The sequence below is a fragment of the Sinocyclocheilus anshuiensis genome, unplaced genomic scaffold, assembly GCF_001515605.1.
Source record: "Sinocyclocheilus anshuiensis isolate Anshui unplaced genomic scaffold, SAMN03320099.WGS_v1.1 scaffold288, whole genome shotgun sequence".
Classification (NCBI taxonomy): Eukaryota; Metazoa; Chordata; class Actinopteri; order Cypriniformes; family Cyprinidae; genus Sinocyclocheilus; species Sinocyclocheilus anshuiensis.
The window spans coordinates 587,231-606,688 of record NW_015558570.1 but is presented as its reverse complement, the minus strand read 5'-3'; the positions used below and the strand labels follow the sequence as shown (position 1 = coordinate 606,688).

General features: G+C 36.5%; 1 protein-coding gene across 1 annotated transcript in view; it reads right to left on the bottom strand.

The window, feature by feature from the left end:
- Positions 1–4,919: 4,919 nt before the first annotated feature.
- The window catches only part of LOC107679601 (kit ligand-like), a 17,748-nt gene continuing 3,209 nt past the window's right edge, over positions 4,920–19,458 (bottom strand). The window contains exons 2-10 of the mRNA XM_016475197.1: positions 11,413–11,520; positions 10,766–10,822; positions 10,517–10,672; positions 9,618–9,828; positions 8,995–9,030; positions 8,281–8,372; positions 8,073–8,185; positions 7,727–7,783; positions 4,920–7,602 (exon numbers count right to left, since the gene is read on the bottom strand). Coding sequence (XP_016330683.1) covers positions 7,753–7,783; positions 8,073–8,185; positions 8,281–8,372; positions 8,995–9,030; positions 9,618–9,828; positions 10,517–10,672; positions 10,766–10,822; positions 11,413–11,520 — 804 coding nt within the window. The 3' untranslated portion in view covers positions 4,920–7,602; positions 7,727–7,752. The remainder of the gene's footprint in view (positions 7,603–7,726; positions 7,784–8,072; positions 8,186–8,280; positions 8,373–8,994; positions 9,031–9,617; positions 9,829–10,516; positions 10,673–10,765; positions 10,823–11,412; positions 11,521–19,458) is intronic.

Sequence of the window (19,458 nt, the reverse complement as noted above, 5' to 3'; positions counted from 1 at the left end):
TTCACAGAACAGTTGTATTCCTCTACAGGAGCCTCCTCATTCCTCTGTTTTCCTTTAGCTTTTCGCAGAGATTGAATGAGTTTCTTAATCACTTTAGTCTCATTTACAGGGGCTCTGCATTTTGAAGCAATGTGTCCGTCACCCCCACACCTATAGCAGAAGTAATCTTCTGAGATTTTAGAAGATCCAGATACTTTTGATCGGGTGAACTGCACTGGACATGCTTGGTTACCCTTTGGAGCCATTTCTTTCTCTACTTTAGGTGTTGGTTGTGCAGCCAGCCCTTTCACATGCTGTCTAAGTTTTTTCACTTATTTCTTCAGAGCTTAGATGACGGATTCACTCTAGATATACGGGATTATCGTGTAGAATATCCTTTTCTTTTGGACTAACGTAATACGCAATCTGCCTCCTCTCCTCTCTCTCTCTCCGCTCTCCTTTCCCGCCACGCCCCTCTCATCCTCCGCCTCGTGATGCGTACAAGCCTTCACCTCGGCACCAACTTTTCAAATCAGGGACTGAGAAAGAGGTCCGAAAATGAGCCATAGCTAGAGCTGAGCCACTTAAACTGTTACTTTGTACTATACAATTTAAAATGTGTTTTTTTCTTCTTCTTACTATGGATGCTGCTGAAATAATAAGGGAAATTGATCCCAGCGGTGCCTCCAATTTATGTAACCCCAGTAACGATAACCGCTATATTCAAGCTGGGGCCTGGGTAAGTATTTGTTTCACTGTTATGATTAACTTTAACAGTCAAATATATTTCTCTTCCTTCCAGCAGCAATAAAGATGATAGAATCCAATACTGGTCGTATGAGGTTTTGTTTATATATTTAAATAACCCAATGAAGTTAGTAAAGCAATGTGAAAGGATAATAAAACTGTGTAAACAACTTTTTTCAATGTCAAATCAAATCCTTTAAAAGAAGGGACAATATGGAATAACCCAAACTTCTATTTTCACAAGTGTTAAACACACGTTAGGGAATTAAATTGGAAAATGTACAAATTTACAACTCAATAACAAAATCTTACAATTTGGGATTTAACCCAATGAAATACTTTCTATATTCAGTAACAAAACAGTGGGCCCACTTTCCTGCTATCACTCACACACCCACCCTACTTTGCAGGCCTGAGGGTTTTTTTTCCCCAGAACGCGACGGGTGCTGCGGTATGATGAAACGTAGTGGCTTTGGCTCGCGTGAGCGGCTAGCGGCTCTCCCACGCGGCAACAGAGGAACTCCGGGCTTTTCTGGTCACCCGGAGCGCTATCTGTTTCTCCTTCTTTGCGTTGAATGTCGATCGGGTTCGTGCTAGTCACCACACAAGCACATGGAATGAACGTGCAAAGTGTAATCAGTGCTAAATATAACCAATACTTGCTAAATAAAGTTCTTATTAGCAAAATACAAATCACTCATTACGGATTCACTCTAGATATACGTGATTATCGTGTAGAATATCCTTTTCTTTCGGACTAACGTAATACGCAATCTCCCTCCTCCCCTCTCTCTCTCTCCGCTCTCCCTCTCCGCTCTCCTTTCCCGCCACGCCCCTCTCATCCTCCACCTCGTGATGCGTACATTAAATAAAATTATATATAAATATAACTATATACATACACATGAAAACACTGAAATGAAACTGAATAAACAAATAATAAAAATAAAACACACACATTATAATGTAAATAAACATATTAGTATCAAACCATAATTTAGCATCGTTTTATTCTCACCGGGCTACATATCCTTTTAAGAACATTCATATGACATCAGTTGTGTTTTTGAATATGTTCTTTAGGTAACTTTTCAGTTTTTGTGTTTTTTACATTTTCCTGTGGAGCTTGATCATACTGACATTTAAATGAAACACAGAATACTGAAGTACTAAATGCTGTGTTAAAATTTTGACATTATGGATATTCCTGGTAATAGCTTTTGTAAAAAGCCTCACAATAATTACATTCCAATTGTACTGTTTCATTTAACAGGAAAGAGAATGGTTTAATGAAATGAAATTTGAACCCTTAACCAGCCTACTCAGTATCTGTGATTGTGGCATGCTGTTTCCAAGTAAATGGAAAGAAAAGCTGTTTGAACCCATCAAATAACAACAAACAACTTCACACACTCTTAAAGGAACAATTCAAAAAATAAATAAAAAATGAACATTCTTATTTCCTCACCCTCATGTTGTTAAAAACAGGACCGCATTAACCATTGGGCTAGGCGGGGCTGAAGCCCCGGGGCCCGGACAAGGAGGGGGCCGTGATTAGCTGTGGAGTAGATTGACAGGTCATCGGTAGCGCCGATTGCCAAAGCCCCGCCCCTCACATATTAGCGCTATTATTTAGTGGAGCTTTTCCATATATTCCATGCATTACCTTTAGAGATTAAAACGTCACGTTTGAATTTGGTTTACCAATCAAATGCCTGTATTCTATATTTTTACTTTTGAACGACCCCTGCAGCACGTATCAATCAGGTGATCGCTGCAATGTCTGTGTTCTCCTCTCTTCACTTCGTTCTGGCATAATGTGGAAATGGTCATGCAAAGAACAGACTTCGATAAGTAAAAATGTAAACTATTCTAAAAAGAAAGTGAGAGAGGGGCTATTCTAAAAAAACTGAAGTCATGGGGGCCCAGCAACTGTTGGGTTACCAGTATTGTTCCAAATATATGAAGAGTTTATTTGCAAAAACGGATGACTCAGTTTATTAAAATGTACAAAACTCATGTTTTTTTATTATGTTATCATGTTTTTATTGTCTTTTATTGTGTTAGTTAGCTGTATTTGTTTTGTTATTTTTTAACTTAATCAAAATAACCCATCTGCAATTTGATCGAGAATAATTGGAATGCACAATGAAAAAACGTCATTTTTGAAAATTGTTAAAAATTGAGTTCTGTTTTTGCAAATGAACTCTTCATTTATTTTTACATTCAACAGCAGAAGGAAACTCATACAGGTTTAGAACAACAACAGACCTTTAATTTTTGGGTGAGCTATTCCTCTTAAGCAGCTTAATTTAGCTGCTATTAAAATGTATGTCAATAATGTTAATCAAACATTAGAAAGAAAATCACTCACTGTCCTTGACCGAATCACTTTTGTAAAATAAATAAGAATGAATGTATATTGAATGTATACAGTGAAGACTATTCAGTTTATTTGTACAAGTATTTGATACAATATAATTTCTTATTCAGTGCTTTAAGTGTTTGAAGTAGGTCTATTTTTTGTAATTTGTGTCTGTTTACTTGTCTTAAGTATAATCTTGTTTTTACTTAGGCTAGTATTTTTTATTTTTATTTATTTTATTTTTTTAAATATTGAAATTGGTAACAAGAATTATAAAATTTCAAATGCATCAAAATTTTGATAGGATAAAAAATCCTATTTAAAGCTATATATATATATATATGTGTGTGTGTGTGTGTGTGTGTGTAATAGGGGGCCCTGCAGTAAGTCATAGCCCCGGGGCCCAGTAAGGTCTTAATGCAGCCCTGGTTGCAAACCCTCGTTTTTATTTCTTGTCTTCTGTGAGACACAAAAAAGGGGATTTTTGAAGAATATCCTGGTCACTTTCTTCAGTATAATAAAAGTGAATTTGATGTTGTAGACAGGGCTCTCCTCTTTCTCCTCTGCTTTTTCTTTTAGCCATCGAACCATTTGCAATTGCAGTTAGAAGAAATAAAGATATAGAAGGAATAACAATCGCCGGTTTTGAACACAAAATAGCTCTTTTTGCAGATGATGTTATATTGTTTTTAAAGAAGTTAGATATATCTATTCCAGCTCTACTTAATCTAATCGAGATATTTGGGAAAATATCAGGGTATCGGATTAATAATTCAAAATCTTCTATAATGATATTGAATGAGGAAGAAAGAAATAATCCTACAAATAACATTAACATGTTTAAAACATCCAGTGTCTTCACATATTTGGGTATTAAAATTGTCCCAAAGGTGGAGGATGTAGTTATAACAAATTATGAATCTGTTTTTGATAAAGTAGTAAAGTCAATTGAACGATGGACCTCACTACCCATCTCTGTAATAGGGAGAATAAATATACTAAAAATGAATATATTGCCTAAATTCTTATATTTATTTCAAAATATCCCTCTAGCACCTCCAAGCTCATTATTTTCTAGACTCAAGAAACTTGTTACTAAATTCATATGGAATAATAGAAGATCAAGACTTAGGCTATCCCTTTTATATCTGCCTTATGATAGAGGAGGACTTCATTGCCCTAATTTTCAATGGTATTATTTGGCAGCTCAATTAAGATTTATTATGTTTTTCATTTCATCTTCTGAAGACCCACCTACTTGGCTAGAATTAGAAAAAAAATCTATCATAAGTTTGTGTTAACATAGCATGTTAGTGTTGTTGAATTTTGTTATGTAAATATAAAAGCAATAAAAAAAAAAGTAAAAAAAAAAGTGAATTTGATATTGTGGAGCAATCAAAGCATCATAAATGTGGTCTATATGAATCAGTATCTATATTTCAAGTCTTTTGAAGTCATACAATATTTTCGTGTGAGAAAGTTTTAGTCTTTATTCACTCAGTCTCATGTGACTTGTAAAACATTGCAACCGGATCACTGATTGAGTGAGCTGAACTCGACTGCTTCAGAATGAATCTTTCAGGATTCAGAATGAACCGATTCACTGAAAAAACTCAAAAGTCTGTCTTGAATGACTGCTACTTCTCTCATGAGCTTTCATGAACTATAATGGATGTCAAAGGCATTCAGTCAATACTTCCTTCTGCAAAAAGAAAGTCATTTGGGTTTGGATGAGGGTGATGAGTGAACTGTCCTTTTAAATGCATCAGTACATTTTAAAAGGAAGTCAAAAGAAAAAAAAAAAAGTAAAATCAAACCCAGACAGCTCAACTGTCACTATCATGGTTTTATTAGTCGTAATGAGAAGCCCACCCAAGCCTCAGCGATGGTGGATAAATGTACTTTATTCACATCTCATACATATATTTGCATATATTCTTATAAAATACAGAATACCGTAGACTGTCACCCAGTCAATGACTGGGCCACAGTTCCTTGTTTACTTTTGGCACCCTGACTGGCTTCCTGACTAGCTGTGTTCTGCAGTCTTACAAATATGATGCAGGATCCAATTGCGGCAGTTGGGATGTGCCAAATCTGAAAAATCCTGGTATGGTTCCCTTGTACGTCCCTCTCATCTCAGCATCACAAAACAGAGCAACAGTGCCTTCCCAGTAGTTTCAGGGCAGTGGTGGGAATTTCACTGGCTGGCTCATGTGGTCTGTGGTTTGTGGTTTGTGTTTTGGGGGGGTCTTAGCTCACTTTTTCACAGTTTTCACAAACAAAACTCATACAACATGTAGGAATGTTCCACTTATGAAGATTTCTATGGTGCAGCTTATTTGTCACAATTACTTAATGACTCTTTACATGGAACCTTATCAGAGCACCAACAAAGACGCCAAAGGAAGCTTCATGAAGACAGACTGAGAACTTCTCCAGTTCACTGAGGTTCCTGAATCAATTCGAGTGTAAAAATGAATTTTGCATGTTTATCATCTGTGACCTCATGTTGTAACATTACCAGCGCTGCCCTGAACTACACTGAAATGGTCTGGAGCGGATTACAGGAGATCTGTGATGGAAAAAGCAAATACTTACACTGATATGCCCCACCGAGAGCTTCAGAATGACTCAGATTGTCGGACTAACTGCATGAAAATCGGTGGAACACTACAATGAGAGACATTTCGATTGCTGCCAATGTTAATACGAGGTTTTGTAAACATCCACCTTAACCAGGACAAGATAGTACTCACCAAATGTCAACTTCACATTACATACTGTATCTTAAAAAAAAAAACTGATGTGCTCTAATTAAGAAACGAAGACTGGGCAGACAACAGGTTATTCCCCACAACACAGGATATATATAGATCATTACAACCAGTTGGAGAAAGCAGGGTACAAATCAAATCACCTCTGAGTTTTGTCTCAAAATCATTAGCACTTATCTATCTATATGAGTCGTAGCTATCATAAATCAGTATGTACAGAAATGTAAGTGCAAACCATGTAAGACGTCAGATGTGAACATGCATAAATTGATTCGTACTCAGCAGGAGACCGAAGCCGGAACCTGATCGTGTTATGCTTTTCTTGGAAAGTCAACTGAAATGTCCTAGAGGAATTTTCTTGAATATAACTAGTGCAATATCATTATTATATATATATTTTTTCTGTAATAAATATATGGCTGGTTATCCAGAAAGAATCTTTACAGGGAGATCCATGCTATTAAAAGGCACAAAAATACAAGTAGAAGCATACATGTAGGTTTTATATTACGGTTACTTTGTACTGCTAGCGAGATCTTCCGACGGCGTCAAAGGACCACTGAATTTCTGTATTCAAACAAGTCGCTTTTCGTAGTGAGAGGTGTACCATTTTGTTTTTTATGTAATACTAGTTGAGTTCATTTTGACCCATATTTTAAGTCTGACAGATGCATCTCACTCTAGTACAGCAGAAAAATCAGATTTTAATTCTTAATTAAAATCTACCAACTATAAAACTCTCATGACCATTGACAAAAGCTGAGTCGTCTATAAAATTAGCAGCCACCAGGAATTTTCTTTGACTAAAGGACTTTAAAAACACTGAAACAGACTTTATAAAAAGCCATAATGTGAAACTAACTACATTAATCGCGGATGTACTGAAAAGACTTTAATATTTGATAAACAGCATTAAAAACAAGATTCACGTAACTGCGTCTAGCAGCTGAGAAGCTATATTGGTTCTTACAAGGTAGCGGCTAGTATGAACGTACGGAAATACATAAGCGTTTAAGGATTGCGGGATATGTTTTAAGGTTGAGACGATCGTGTATTCATCATCTCAATCGATATTTGTTGCCATGCAGGTGTCATGTCATATTCAGTAATAAATAAATTAAGTCCACACCACCAGTCTATAGTGACAACAAAAACGATTCACAAATCAGATGATACAATCTGAGAATGACTTTACTGATTCAAGCACTCAAAAAACTGAGAAGGCGTCTATCTGGACACCCAGACCAAAAGAAAGAGAGAGAACAAGGACGAAGAAAGAAAGAAGGAGATGGACCAGTGCAGCTGGAGGTAGTCAATTCTGCTTTAACTCCTTTTAGATAGCCATCTGCTCTCAAGCAACAATATGGCTGCCCTCCCTCTGAACTGCGGCTCCTGCGCTCGAAAAAATGCGCTTGGCTATTTGACATCTCCGGTTGAATCCAATGCCGTGTTGCTTTCATTCTGTTTTTCATCGAATTCCTCCTGCACAGTCTCCTTGCGGTCTCCAAGAGGAGAAGGAAGCTTTGAAGAGCATGAAGAGTGACTCTCAGAAGGAGCAACCTTATCTACCCCAAAGGGCTCAGCAGTGGTTGATAAGAGAGGGCATCAGTTCTCAAAGAGCAGTTTGTTGCGTTTCAGGCCAGTATGCGTCCTTCACAACTAGAAGTTCAGTAAGAGAATCTTTCGGAGGTGGTGCTTGTTTGTTCCTGTCCGTTGTGCCGTCTGAAGGAGTGGCTGAAATGTTGTAAATGAGAAACAAAATTATGGCTGCGGCCTCTGTGAAACTTTATTCATCGATAACAGTATGTGGTAAAGCAGGTTAAGTTAATACTTTATTTATTACAAGAACATTATTTACCTGCGTTGGTTAAGCTGGGGCTGGATTTACACTGCCATGATAATATTTAATCTGTTTCTGGAAAAGGAAAACAGGAAGTTGGTGTTAATTGGTGTGTTGAAACATCTGAATAGGCAGGACAAAAATAGACCTCAAAAATGTTTGGACACTTAATAAAGAATAATAATAATAATGCAAAATAATTTGTTAGGTTTCATATTATAAAACAAAAAATATTTATTAAAGAATAAATATGATTTATTTAATAATGCATTTAATTTCCTATGCAACAACCAATTTGAAGTTTAGCTTAAGTTTTCACAAATGTTGGGGCTCAATGTAAGTGTTTGACTGTTGCAGACATTACTTTTCAGATATCTCCACTTCTAATGGGGGTATATTGGCTTCCTCTCCTGAGAAAAGGGCGGGACCTTCTTCCGGACTTCGTTCAGTTTGAGGGGCGTTTCTTCTAGATTTAATCTGCATTACAAAAGAACAAAGAAAAATACCAATCAGGATTTAAAGCGAAAAGGCTGTGATGTTGAAGGCTCAGCAGGGCACTCCACCACACGTACCTTCCAGATCATCAGAAACACCACCACGGCGATGAACGGGATGGCTAGGAGCGACATAAGACTGCTCTGCACAACTTTCGGAAGGAATGCCCCTACAGAAAAATAAGACTGGTTTCATCAGTTTGCAAAGATGCTCTTGTTGAACTGTGACAGAGAGCAAGATAAACCTTATAGATATATCAGGGTATATCTGTTGAGAACTAAATCCAACATCTGACCTGCTTAACTGGATAGTTCTCTTGAAATAAATGTTAAAGAGATAGATCACTCAAAATAAATAAAAAACTACAATAAAAAATAAAATAAAATAAAAATTCTGTCAACCTAATGTCATTGGACAGTGTTCCGCAAATAATTAGTAGAGGAATAGATTACCCTAAATAAAATGAAATTAAATCAAATAAATCATTTACTCGCCCTCAAGTCATTTCTTGTTTCCTCTATGGATAGCTGGATAGTTATCTTCAAATAAATGTTAAAGGACAAAATAAAATAATAAAATTTCTTTCAACATTTATTCAACATCATGTCATTTCTTGTTGTTTTTTTTTGTTTTGGCTAGCTGACAAAAACAGCAGTATTTCTTCTTGTGCCATGCATGTTTGGAACAACATGAGGGTAGGTAAATGATTTTTTTTCTTTTTCATTTTTGGATCAACTATCCCTTGGATGCATACAATAGTGATGACTCAAGACATTTATGTGATAACTCACCTTTTTCGGGGTCATCAGGCAAACCGTTACGTTTCTCTAGAGAAAGCCAGAAACAGAGAAGCATTAAAAGTCTCAGATAGAAACCGTTCATTGTTAGATGCTTAAAAAGTCAGAAACAATCTCCTTTTCTCTCCGCCCCATGAAAGATCTGATCTGTCCGCTTTTAGAAAGAAAGAGCTTGCGCTTGGGAAGATCTGAAGATTGCTCTGTAATCAACATGGTGACAATTGGACTTCGATTCTGTTCACCCTTTCATGCCGTTCACTAGGGAGCATCTCTTGGTTTTGAAACTCTGCTGAGACTCTGTCATAATACTGCTGACAAAAACATGTTGCCTCTCTTGTTTTGTCCAGTGGCTTCGTATGAAAAGACGTGGAACACACACACACATCCACCCACACACACACACAACATGCGCAAAATTGCAACCAAAGCTGCCACAAGAGATGTGATTTAAAAGCGGGTGTGAACATCTAAAACCTCAGCTGCAAATGGGCGGCCTTCCACAAACGACATTCTGTGGTTTCTCAATAGCTTCATTAAAAACGACACAGACAACACTCTGCAATATGTGAACCATGCCTTCGCAAGGCCTTTTAGACTGGTTATGACATGCGCCTCACCATTTGTACTATGTTGCGCTGACGTTGTCGACGCTGTTGTAGTTGTCGTTACTGTTGTTTTTGTGGATGTGGGACATGGTGGGGGCTCACAATCCTCAACATCCCTTGACGAATTGGCAGTGTTGAAAAAGTCCTCCACAAATTCAAAATACTTTGCCGTAAGCCACATCTCATTTACGTAGTGACAATCGAATTCTAGCATTGAATCCTCCTGATGAATCAGAAAAAAATGGTTTCGATTTACAAGTGGATCATTTGTTGCAATGCTTTACTTAAAAATAATAAAAAAATGAATAGTTTTTTTTAAAACATTTTGAATAGAAATATGAATAAATAGAAAAAATTAATTATTCAAAATTAATAATAGTTTTATAAACCTTGCTCACTGGTTGCAATGTTACTTAAAACGAATACAAATAAATAGTTTAAAAAATAGTTTTAAATAAAAATATAAATTTAAGTAAAAAATAAAAGATATATATATATATATATACATTTTAATAATAAATATTCATTTTATAGAAATTATTTACAACTATAATTGAAAAAGAAATTAATAAAACCTTAATAAAACATACCAGATTTTGCACTGCTTTACAAGATGAATAGTTAGTTTCTTGTTCATCGGTTACAATGTTTTACTTCTAAATAAATAAATAAATCAATATTTTTATTTATTTTAAACTATTAAAAAAAAAGAAATTAGGGAACGTTGCAGATTGTACTGTTTTTTTCCAAATCGTTTTACAAAAGTTCCTCACTCAGTGTGATATTCATAGAATTTATTTTTTTATAGCTGACTAACAATATTGTAACAAAATAACAAAACATACTAGATATTTCAAGATTTCTGCATGAAATACAGTTGTTATTGTGATCACTTGGTTGAGGTAACTTACCAAGCCATGTCCAATGTGATACCGCATCTCTTGCAGTATTTGGACCAAAGTGCCCATATTATCTTTATTGGAGGATATGTTCCCAAACTTCTGCGCCAGGCCTTTTAAGCTCACCTCCAAGTGAAATACATTTAGCTTTACCCAGCACATACCACTCTTGAAGAAAAATAAAAGACATTACTAGATTATCACTGTGTTTGCTTTTATTGCCATGAACGATTCAATAAAAACTGAATAATAACAACTCACCACTTCTTTAGGTATATAACGTAATGTAATCTTGTAGTCTTTTGGAATATTCTGTTTCTAATAGGAGAGAAAGAAAGCCGATTCTAAGTGCCAAAAACTACAATGCACATGGTCATTTCATCATCAATAAAGACGCAAAAATGAAAGTTTACTAGTAAGTAACTACAATGTAAACATGGAATTACTCTAATTTGCTTTATAACCTTAGCTAAGGTATAGTTATGGAAGCCACAAACATATCTTACATATCTACTTCCAAACATTTTAATCACTGGTTATCAACCTTTCAGCATATGGCACGCACAGTGATTTGGCATCATACTTCATAAATATTTTGCTAAAGTAAAGCAAATGCCATTACACAACTCATATGTTCCAATAAAGCGATAAACTCAATAATCCTTTCAGGCTGATGATTTTTGATGATCCTAAAAAGACTGTCTGCAGTGAAGCATTTGATTTATGCATACGACTCTATCATCATACTCTGAACCACATGTCTGGGGCTTTCATTCCAAAACACATGAAATACATTTCAGCGCTTTCCCCCAGAGCATCGATAAATCAGCCTTCGCTGTTGTCTTTCACAAAATACGCATGGAAAAAAAGCCCCGGCACCGGAGAGATAAGAATGTCCAAGCTCTTACCAACAAAGAAATCTTCTTGATGTCATCTGTAATGGGATTTCCTAATTCACTGGAATAGGCAGCAACTGTCATGTACAGCAATAAATGGACACAGGTGCATATCCAAATCTGAAAAACAAGAGGTAAAAAGATCAGTCTAAATGATCATATTGAAAATCGTTTAATTATACAGATCTGGATTGTGTTCAAATCTCATTGCTTAGAGGAGTATTAAGCAAAACGGAAATTGTTTTCACTGCTATTTTGAGAACAACCGGGTTAGTTTTGATAGAATAAAGGAGCGTTTTTGTCTAGCAAATTCCCATCCGTCGCTATAAAGCTTGTTGTCCCATGGTGGCTTAAAGCTTAAAGCTTTTGCTCCCCTCTTCCCAGACCTGCGATTTGAGCTTGTTGCATAACATGAGGCAGATTTGCTCTTAACCCTGATTACAAGGGTGATCCCAGACAAACAATGCATGAGCCTTGTCGGGAGAAACGGGCTAGCGATTGAAAGAGAGCTTTGCTCGGAGAGGGGGAGCGGAGCAGAGGTGTAGCTGTTGTTTTAGTATATTAGCACTTTATTTAGTCCTTTAGCAAACTAGCATTCTTTTTAGCTGTTGTTTTAGCATCAATTTAACATTCTATTTAGCTGTTATTTTAGCAAACTAGCATTTCATTAGGTTATGTTTTAGCAAACCGGTATTCTATTTGGCTGTTGTTTTAGCAACCTAGCTTTCTATTTACCCACTGTTTTAGCAACTAGCATTCTATTAAGCCATTGGGTACGTCTCAATCAGCTCCCTAGTTCAGTAGTCAGGGCACTGATCAGGGAGTCGGCCATTTTAAGGGCTGTCTCAATTGCAAAATCCTTCGAGCGCACTGGAACATTCGCTCCCTGAAAAATCCCACAATGCACCACAAAAACTAGGGAGCATCGATGCTCACTATGCTACCTTACTGAAAATTATGTCACATTTCTGAAGAGCAAAACATAAACCACAAGAGCCAACTCGATATATATAATGACACGCGAAGATTTGAAAAGGCAAACCGTTTTTTTAGTATATTTCAGCATAAACACACTTCGCTAGACAGGTAGTGAACACATCTAGTTAACATTTATAATTAATATTCGGCTGAAATGTTGTAAGAACATGTAGCAGAGCAATGTGAGAATAAAAAATAATATCAAAAAGAGATTGGTCCAGCCTGTTGTTCTTTAATACCAACGGTGAGGTTCTACAATGTTGTCCGTTGAAGTTGTACGCAGTCATGTTGCCGCAATTTGAGAAATCACTGTCCCAATGTGCAGTGAGCCAGGGTACTTAACAGTGACTGTATTTGTGTACATGATATACTGATTTACAAGCTCGGGAGTTGACTGAGATGCACCCATTGTTTTAGTATGCTAACATTCTATTTAATTGTTGTTTTAGCAAACTAGCATTCTGTGTAGTGTAGTCATTGCTTTAACAAACTAGCTTTTAGTTCCATGGTACATAATGTCCACTTTGCATTATTCAAAATAAAGCAAAATAAAATCAAATAAAATGGCCCACTACATTTTTTCTCATTATTGGATATGCTGATTCACTCATGAATCAGAATGTCACCTTAATTAAAATGTTGCAAACCACAATTAACGTCGACTTTAAAAGCTGAACTGTTTTTAACTTGACATAACATTTTAAAATGCAAAGCTAGTGACAGGACATTCAAGAAAACATTGAGACACAGCTCAATACAAATATCAAACATATTTCACCTAAATATAGTTGGAGCAGTAGTGCAAATCTAGTGAAAATCTAGATAAACTAGTCTGCCTTACTAAAAGTGTAATAGTCAACTCATGAACCATCTTTGATTCCATGCTACCAGTTTTTTTGAAGACCATGTGCTGGAACGTCTCGGCTGCTGATATGAAAAGTAAAGCCATAAGAAAGAAGCTTGTTTCATCATCGATAGTGAGTCAAAGACCTGTTAAATTGACACAATTCATACTGCTATGCAGGTCATGAGCTTTTTAAAGCGAATCTACAAATTTATAATATATAATAAATGATGCAATAGTTTTGATTTCCCCATCACAAGAGTTTCCAAAATGCATCTTCTTTCCAACCAGCTCTTCTAAAAACATTCTTCTTGGTTAAACAGGACATGTATATTTGCATCAAAACAATAAATAAGACTGGCCACATGTAAATGCTTAGGTACTGCTTTGAATTAATGGACTGCAATATGTAATTCAAAGTAAACAATGCTAGTACACATGATGGTATCTGGAATTTATTCTGCACTCAAACAAGCAGTTAATCTATTGGGAGTATTTCAGACAGCATCACCAGTGACTGTAGAGAGCTCTTGCGTGTTGTGAACCAGATGAGGATTTGTTGAAATTTGATGAATAAAACAACACATGGAAGCCCAGATGTTTTATTGGTTATATTATTCATAATTTGACTTCCTCCAAAACTTTAAAGTGCCTTCATAGCCAAGAACTACGACTCAGCAAGTACTTTGGACACAACAACAAACGTTTGTCTGTCTCCGATTTAAACGTGAACAATTCAAACTCACTTGTGATCATATTCAGCACTGACCTCCATAAATCAATAGTGTAAGCGAAGCCAACCACTGAACTGATCAACTGAACAACAAGTTACTCCCAAACCACTGGCATGAGCTGCCTACGTAGGCAGCATTTAAAGGGATAGTTCACCCAAAAATGAAAATTCTGTCATTAATTACTCACCCTCATGTCGTTTCAAACCCGTAAGACCTTCGTTCATCTTCGGAACACAAATTAAGATATTTTCGATGGAATCTGAGAGCTGTCTGACCCTGCATAGACAGCAACGCAACTGAAATGTTCCCAAGTCCAGAAACGTAGCAAGGAGATCTGTAAAATAATCCATGTGACATCAGTGGTTCAACCTACAACCGCAATTATACGAAGCTACGAGAATACTTTTTGTGCGCAAAAGAAAAAAAAAATAACGACTTTATTCAACAATTTGTCTCCTCCACATCACTCGAATAAAGTGGTTTTTTTTGTTTCTTTTGCGCACAAAAAGTATTCTCGTAGCTTCGTATAACTGCGGATGAACCACTGATGTCACATGGATTATTTTACAGATCTCCTTGCTACGTTTCTGGACTTGGGAAAATTTCAGTTGCGTTGCTGTCTATGCAGGGTCAGACAGCTCTCAGATTCCATCAAAAATATCTTAATTTGTGTTCCGAAGATGAATGAAGGTCTTACGGGTTTTAAACGACATGAGGGTGAGTAATTAATGACAGAATTTTCATTTTTGGGTGAATGCTTTAAGGCATTATAGGTGTGTGTGAAGGTGTAGGCATCTCCTAAATGCTGTCTCCAGTAATATGTACAATACGTGGCAAATTGTAGCATATATACATATTAGTGAACACAATGCTAGAATGCAATGCTGTGGGCATGTATTTATTAAAAATAGCTCTGTGTATATAAAAATTAATTAATTTTTATCAAGTAAATACAAAATAAAAAGTAATTATTACCCTATACATCATAAATGCAACTTTGTTTCTCATCATTGTGCTTTATATCTCACAATACCACAATTGCAATTATTTTCCTAATAACTGCAATATCCATTCATATCCTGCAATGTGACTCTACATATCACAATTTTTTCCTCATAATTACAACCTGCAACCCGCCCTTGTTTCACACAATTGTGACTTTTATCACTCTATTTATCACAACTGCAATTTTTTCCCACATAACTGCAACTTTAAATCTCACAACTGTTCGTTTCTCATGATCGTAAAGTCACATTGGAGATATAAATTCACAATTATGAGGAAAAATGTCAGAGTCATGTTGCAAGATGTAAAGTCACACTTTGAGAACTCTTTTTTTTTTCCTCGTAATTGCAACTTCCAACATCCTACAACATGACTTTATATCTGACAATTGCACCTTTCTTTTAAATTTCATCTATAAAAACAGGCTTTTATAGGACATTGTACAGATTGCTGTATTATAATTACAAAGAAATCTTGAAAGTGTTAGCGTGCTACAACACACCAAATGAGAGGTCACTTTCACTTAGCCAGACAAAGGAGATGTGAAGCAGAACAAATCTCATTATGGAGCTGGACTGACCGGCAGAGAGGAAAAGAGAGAGCGACAACTCAGCAATTCCTTTTGAACACCATGTTAACAGCAACTCTCTCAGCTAGAAAATAAGATCATCGCCAGAGTCATGCTGACCAGACACTTTGATCGCTAGGATTTATTAACCTTGCATCTCCCCAGGCGGACATACAAGCTCATTCTGAACAATGTACCATTCACTACATAATCTTATTAGCGAGAACAGAGCACATGGTGCCAAAAAAAATGTCTAGTCACCATCTATCTTCCTTCTTTTCATCTTTTCACAGTCGATATTTGGATATCTCATGGTGTACATCAGTCTAACACTTCAAAAACAGGCAGAATCCCAATGATTGATATTAGCTAGCCACATATTGGCTATGACACAAACGCTAACACTTCATGCTAACGTACTACAGAGAAAAAACGTAAAAGATTCAGAACGTGAGAAAAACAATACCACCTCTCAAAAAGTGACCAAATGTGTGTCCAGAAAGCAGCTTTGTAAAGCCGTGTGATATGCTTACACAGGCCAGAGTAGCAAGAGGACAACCATCAGCTGCCGGAAAACTAGCATAATCGTTTCGGCCTCTGTTGAACAGTCAGCGACCAGTATCCACTCAAAAACTACTCAAATCAAATTGCCTCTGCAAATTGCACTCAGTCTGCCCGTGTCCATTCATGTGCACTTTACAAACCTCTGGCTAACTGAATTAACATTAGTTAAAGATGCTATCAAATGTCCCAAAGAATATATATGCTTTCTCAATTTGCCAAGACAGAAGAATGTCAAATTCTTCCTCGGCAGCCATGACTCTACACTTCTGTGGTTCATAATGATTAATTCTTCAATGGATTTAGTCAGTAAAGTCAAAGTCATTGGGTGCTGCTAAACATCTCAAAGCAAAGGAAACAATAGGAAAATACATAGCGGATTTATACTAGCTGGTGCAACATCGATTACGTTGCAATGTCCTCTGATGAGCGTTTAAATAGAGGGCAACAGGCCACAGGAGTCCAATGAAATGTGATCTGGCTATTTGATAGCTAATTTAAAGAGAGTCTATGACTGGGTGGGAGCTAAAATAACAATAGCCTGGGCAATAGCCTGTCCTGGAAAGAGGCCTTGTTCGGGAACTAACCAAGAAAAGTAGGCTAGTTATGCTAATGAAACCCACCCAACGCTTTGAGGAGAACGCTGAGAAAGTAATTTCTGAGAGAAAAGAAATGCAACGATATTATCGCGAAATGACATTTTCAATCGCTAATTAAGCCAGACATTGAAAAGTTACTTGAGGTAAAACATTTTCTGCAATAAAACAACAGACATATGGAACACATAATACAGAAACAATAGAAAACTAACGAGGATCATATTATACGTTAGGAGTTTAATTTTATTGACATATTCAATTTACAGAGTGCGCCAATGAACGCAACAGATTTATTTGCCGGTCCAGTGATTTCATTTTTATCATTGGGTTCAATTCACTTTAGAGAGTCCATTATACAATTCAGCTCTTTCCAAACACGGATGAAGTTTCACCCTTTATTGTGAATGGCCATCCGCTATTGAAAACCTTTTTATTTGGACTAGGCTTAGCAGTGTCAAAGCCAAGTGAGTGTCATATGCCATGTAAGGACTAAAAGGATATGGAAACAAAGTAAACAGTTAAACAGGCTTAAAAAGGTCATATGATTTTGCTAAAAATAACATTATTTGGTGTATTTGGTGCAATTAAATGTGTTTATGCGGTTTAAGGTTCAAAAAACACATTATTTTCCACATACTGTACACGGCGGATTCGACGAAGGAGCGTCCGGAGGGCTTGCGGCAACCATATGTGACGACCCCGGGCTGGAATCCGCTTCGTCCACAGTGAAAGCCGATCCAGTAATCCACAGCGCAAAGTTGTTGTATTTCCTCAGCGACCAGCATGTATCAGCTCCAGGCATGACGAAGCAGATATCGTCCTCTTTTGGAAGGCCAAACAAAGTAGTTTCGCTTTCACAACGAAATACACAGTGCCTTCACAACATGGCGGCGGCAACAACAATACTACAGCGAGAATAAAAGTTACGCCTTCTTTCTTTGCGTGAACATTTGGGCGGTGTTATGCAAATCTTCCCACATAGTGATGTAGATATGTGGGGGCGTGTTAGAACGAGCCATTTTAGGTAGGCGTGGCTGACTTAACTTTTATAAAGAATATCTCTTTGGATTTGAGACTTTAGTCTTTGCAACTTTACAGATCTTCTTTATGCACCAAGAGCTTGTAACACTCCAAAGAGAAAGGAAAAATTGAAATCGCATCATATGACCCCTTTAATAGAATGGTGCAATGGTGTTGCTGATAATGTTCGCTTAAATTATGGTTCAACCCATCATTCCTATTTCTGGTATTTTATCTCCGGAAAGGCTTGCTAGACTTATTTCAAACCACATATTTATGTATTAACTTATTAATGTACCAAATTTTAATTTTTTTTACTTAAACAATCAGTCATTGTGTGTTTGGTTTACTGTGTAATCGATTTAGTATCTAGTGGACTTCTGCTTATTGCTTTACTCGGTGTAAAACACTAAAATCCACAAGTTATCTTTACAGCGCAAAGTGAATCATCTGATATGACGAAATCAGATTTACAGATCCTAAACTTTCTCAAACGTAGACACAACAACAAACTGTTGCATACCTTCAACCCAAACAGGAAACTAAAATAATTACATAAAATCATTTCTAGTAAAATCCAGAAAATCTGGTGTTACTAATTACCTTTGACCATACGCTCCAGATTTATCCATCAAATATTAATTCTTTATTAAACATGTCATTTGTCATAGTGCTGTTGGTGCAGTTTTTTTAACATTAAGCTATGGCTCTATATGTTACAGTTATTTTTATCATTGTAAGGGAGGAAAAAGCCCTCGTGTGTCTTATTGCTACTACGACTTCTCACTTTTTTAGTGACTTTGGTTCACATATTTTTCAGAAGTTTTGATTATTTTTTCTATTTATTCTCCTTAAAAATAATTATTCACTAAAGAGTTATCTACACATTTGATTTGAAGTTACAAAGTATGTATACTGTCTAACAGAAAAGACAACGGTACATGATTTATGGCCATTTTATGAGGGAAGTGATTGACAACCAAACCCATAAATCTCTGTGAATAATGCAATACATCTGGGTTTTCTGTCTTTTTCATTTATTTTCTTATCAGGACACATTACCTCTGTCTTCGATGCTGTAATGCTGCAACATCCCATATTAACTAACATTCAGTATTTAGGACTTTTCCACAGTAACAGGACATTGCTTAAAGGTATAGTTCACCCAAAAAAGAAAATTTTATGTTTATCTGCTTACCCCCAGGGCATCCAAGGTGTAGGTGACTTTGTTTCTTCAGTAGAACACAAATTAAGATTTTTAACTCAAACCGTTGCAGTCTGACAGTCTTGTAATGGAAGTGAATGGGAATCACGGCTTTGAGAGTAAAAAAAACATACACAAACAAAACCAAATTAAACCCTGTGGCTCGTGACTATACATTGATGTGTAAAGACATGATACGATCGGTCTGTGCAAGAAACTGAACAGTATTTATATCATTTTTTACCTGTGATGCACATCAAACCGTTGCAGTCTGTCAGTCTTATAATGGAAGTGAATGGGAATCACGGCTTTGAGAGTAAAAAAAAACATACACAAACAAAACCAAATTAAACCCTGTGGCTCGTGACTATACATTGATGTGTAAAGACATGATACGATCGGTCTGTGCAAGAAACTGAACAGTATTTATATCATTTTTTACCTGTGATGCACAGCAAATGAAGTGTCCTGAACGTGTCCTCGACAGCAGGCGCGTGATGCGTCTTCTTCTTCTTGCTTTACGGCGGATCACAGACTTATAAGTG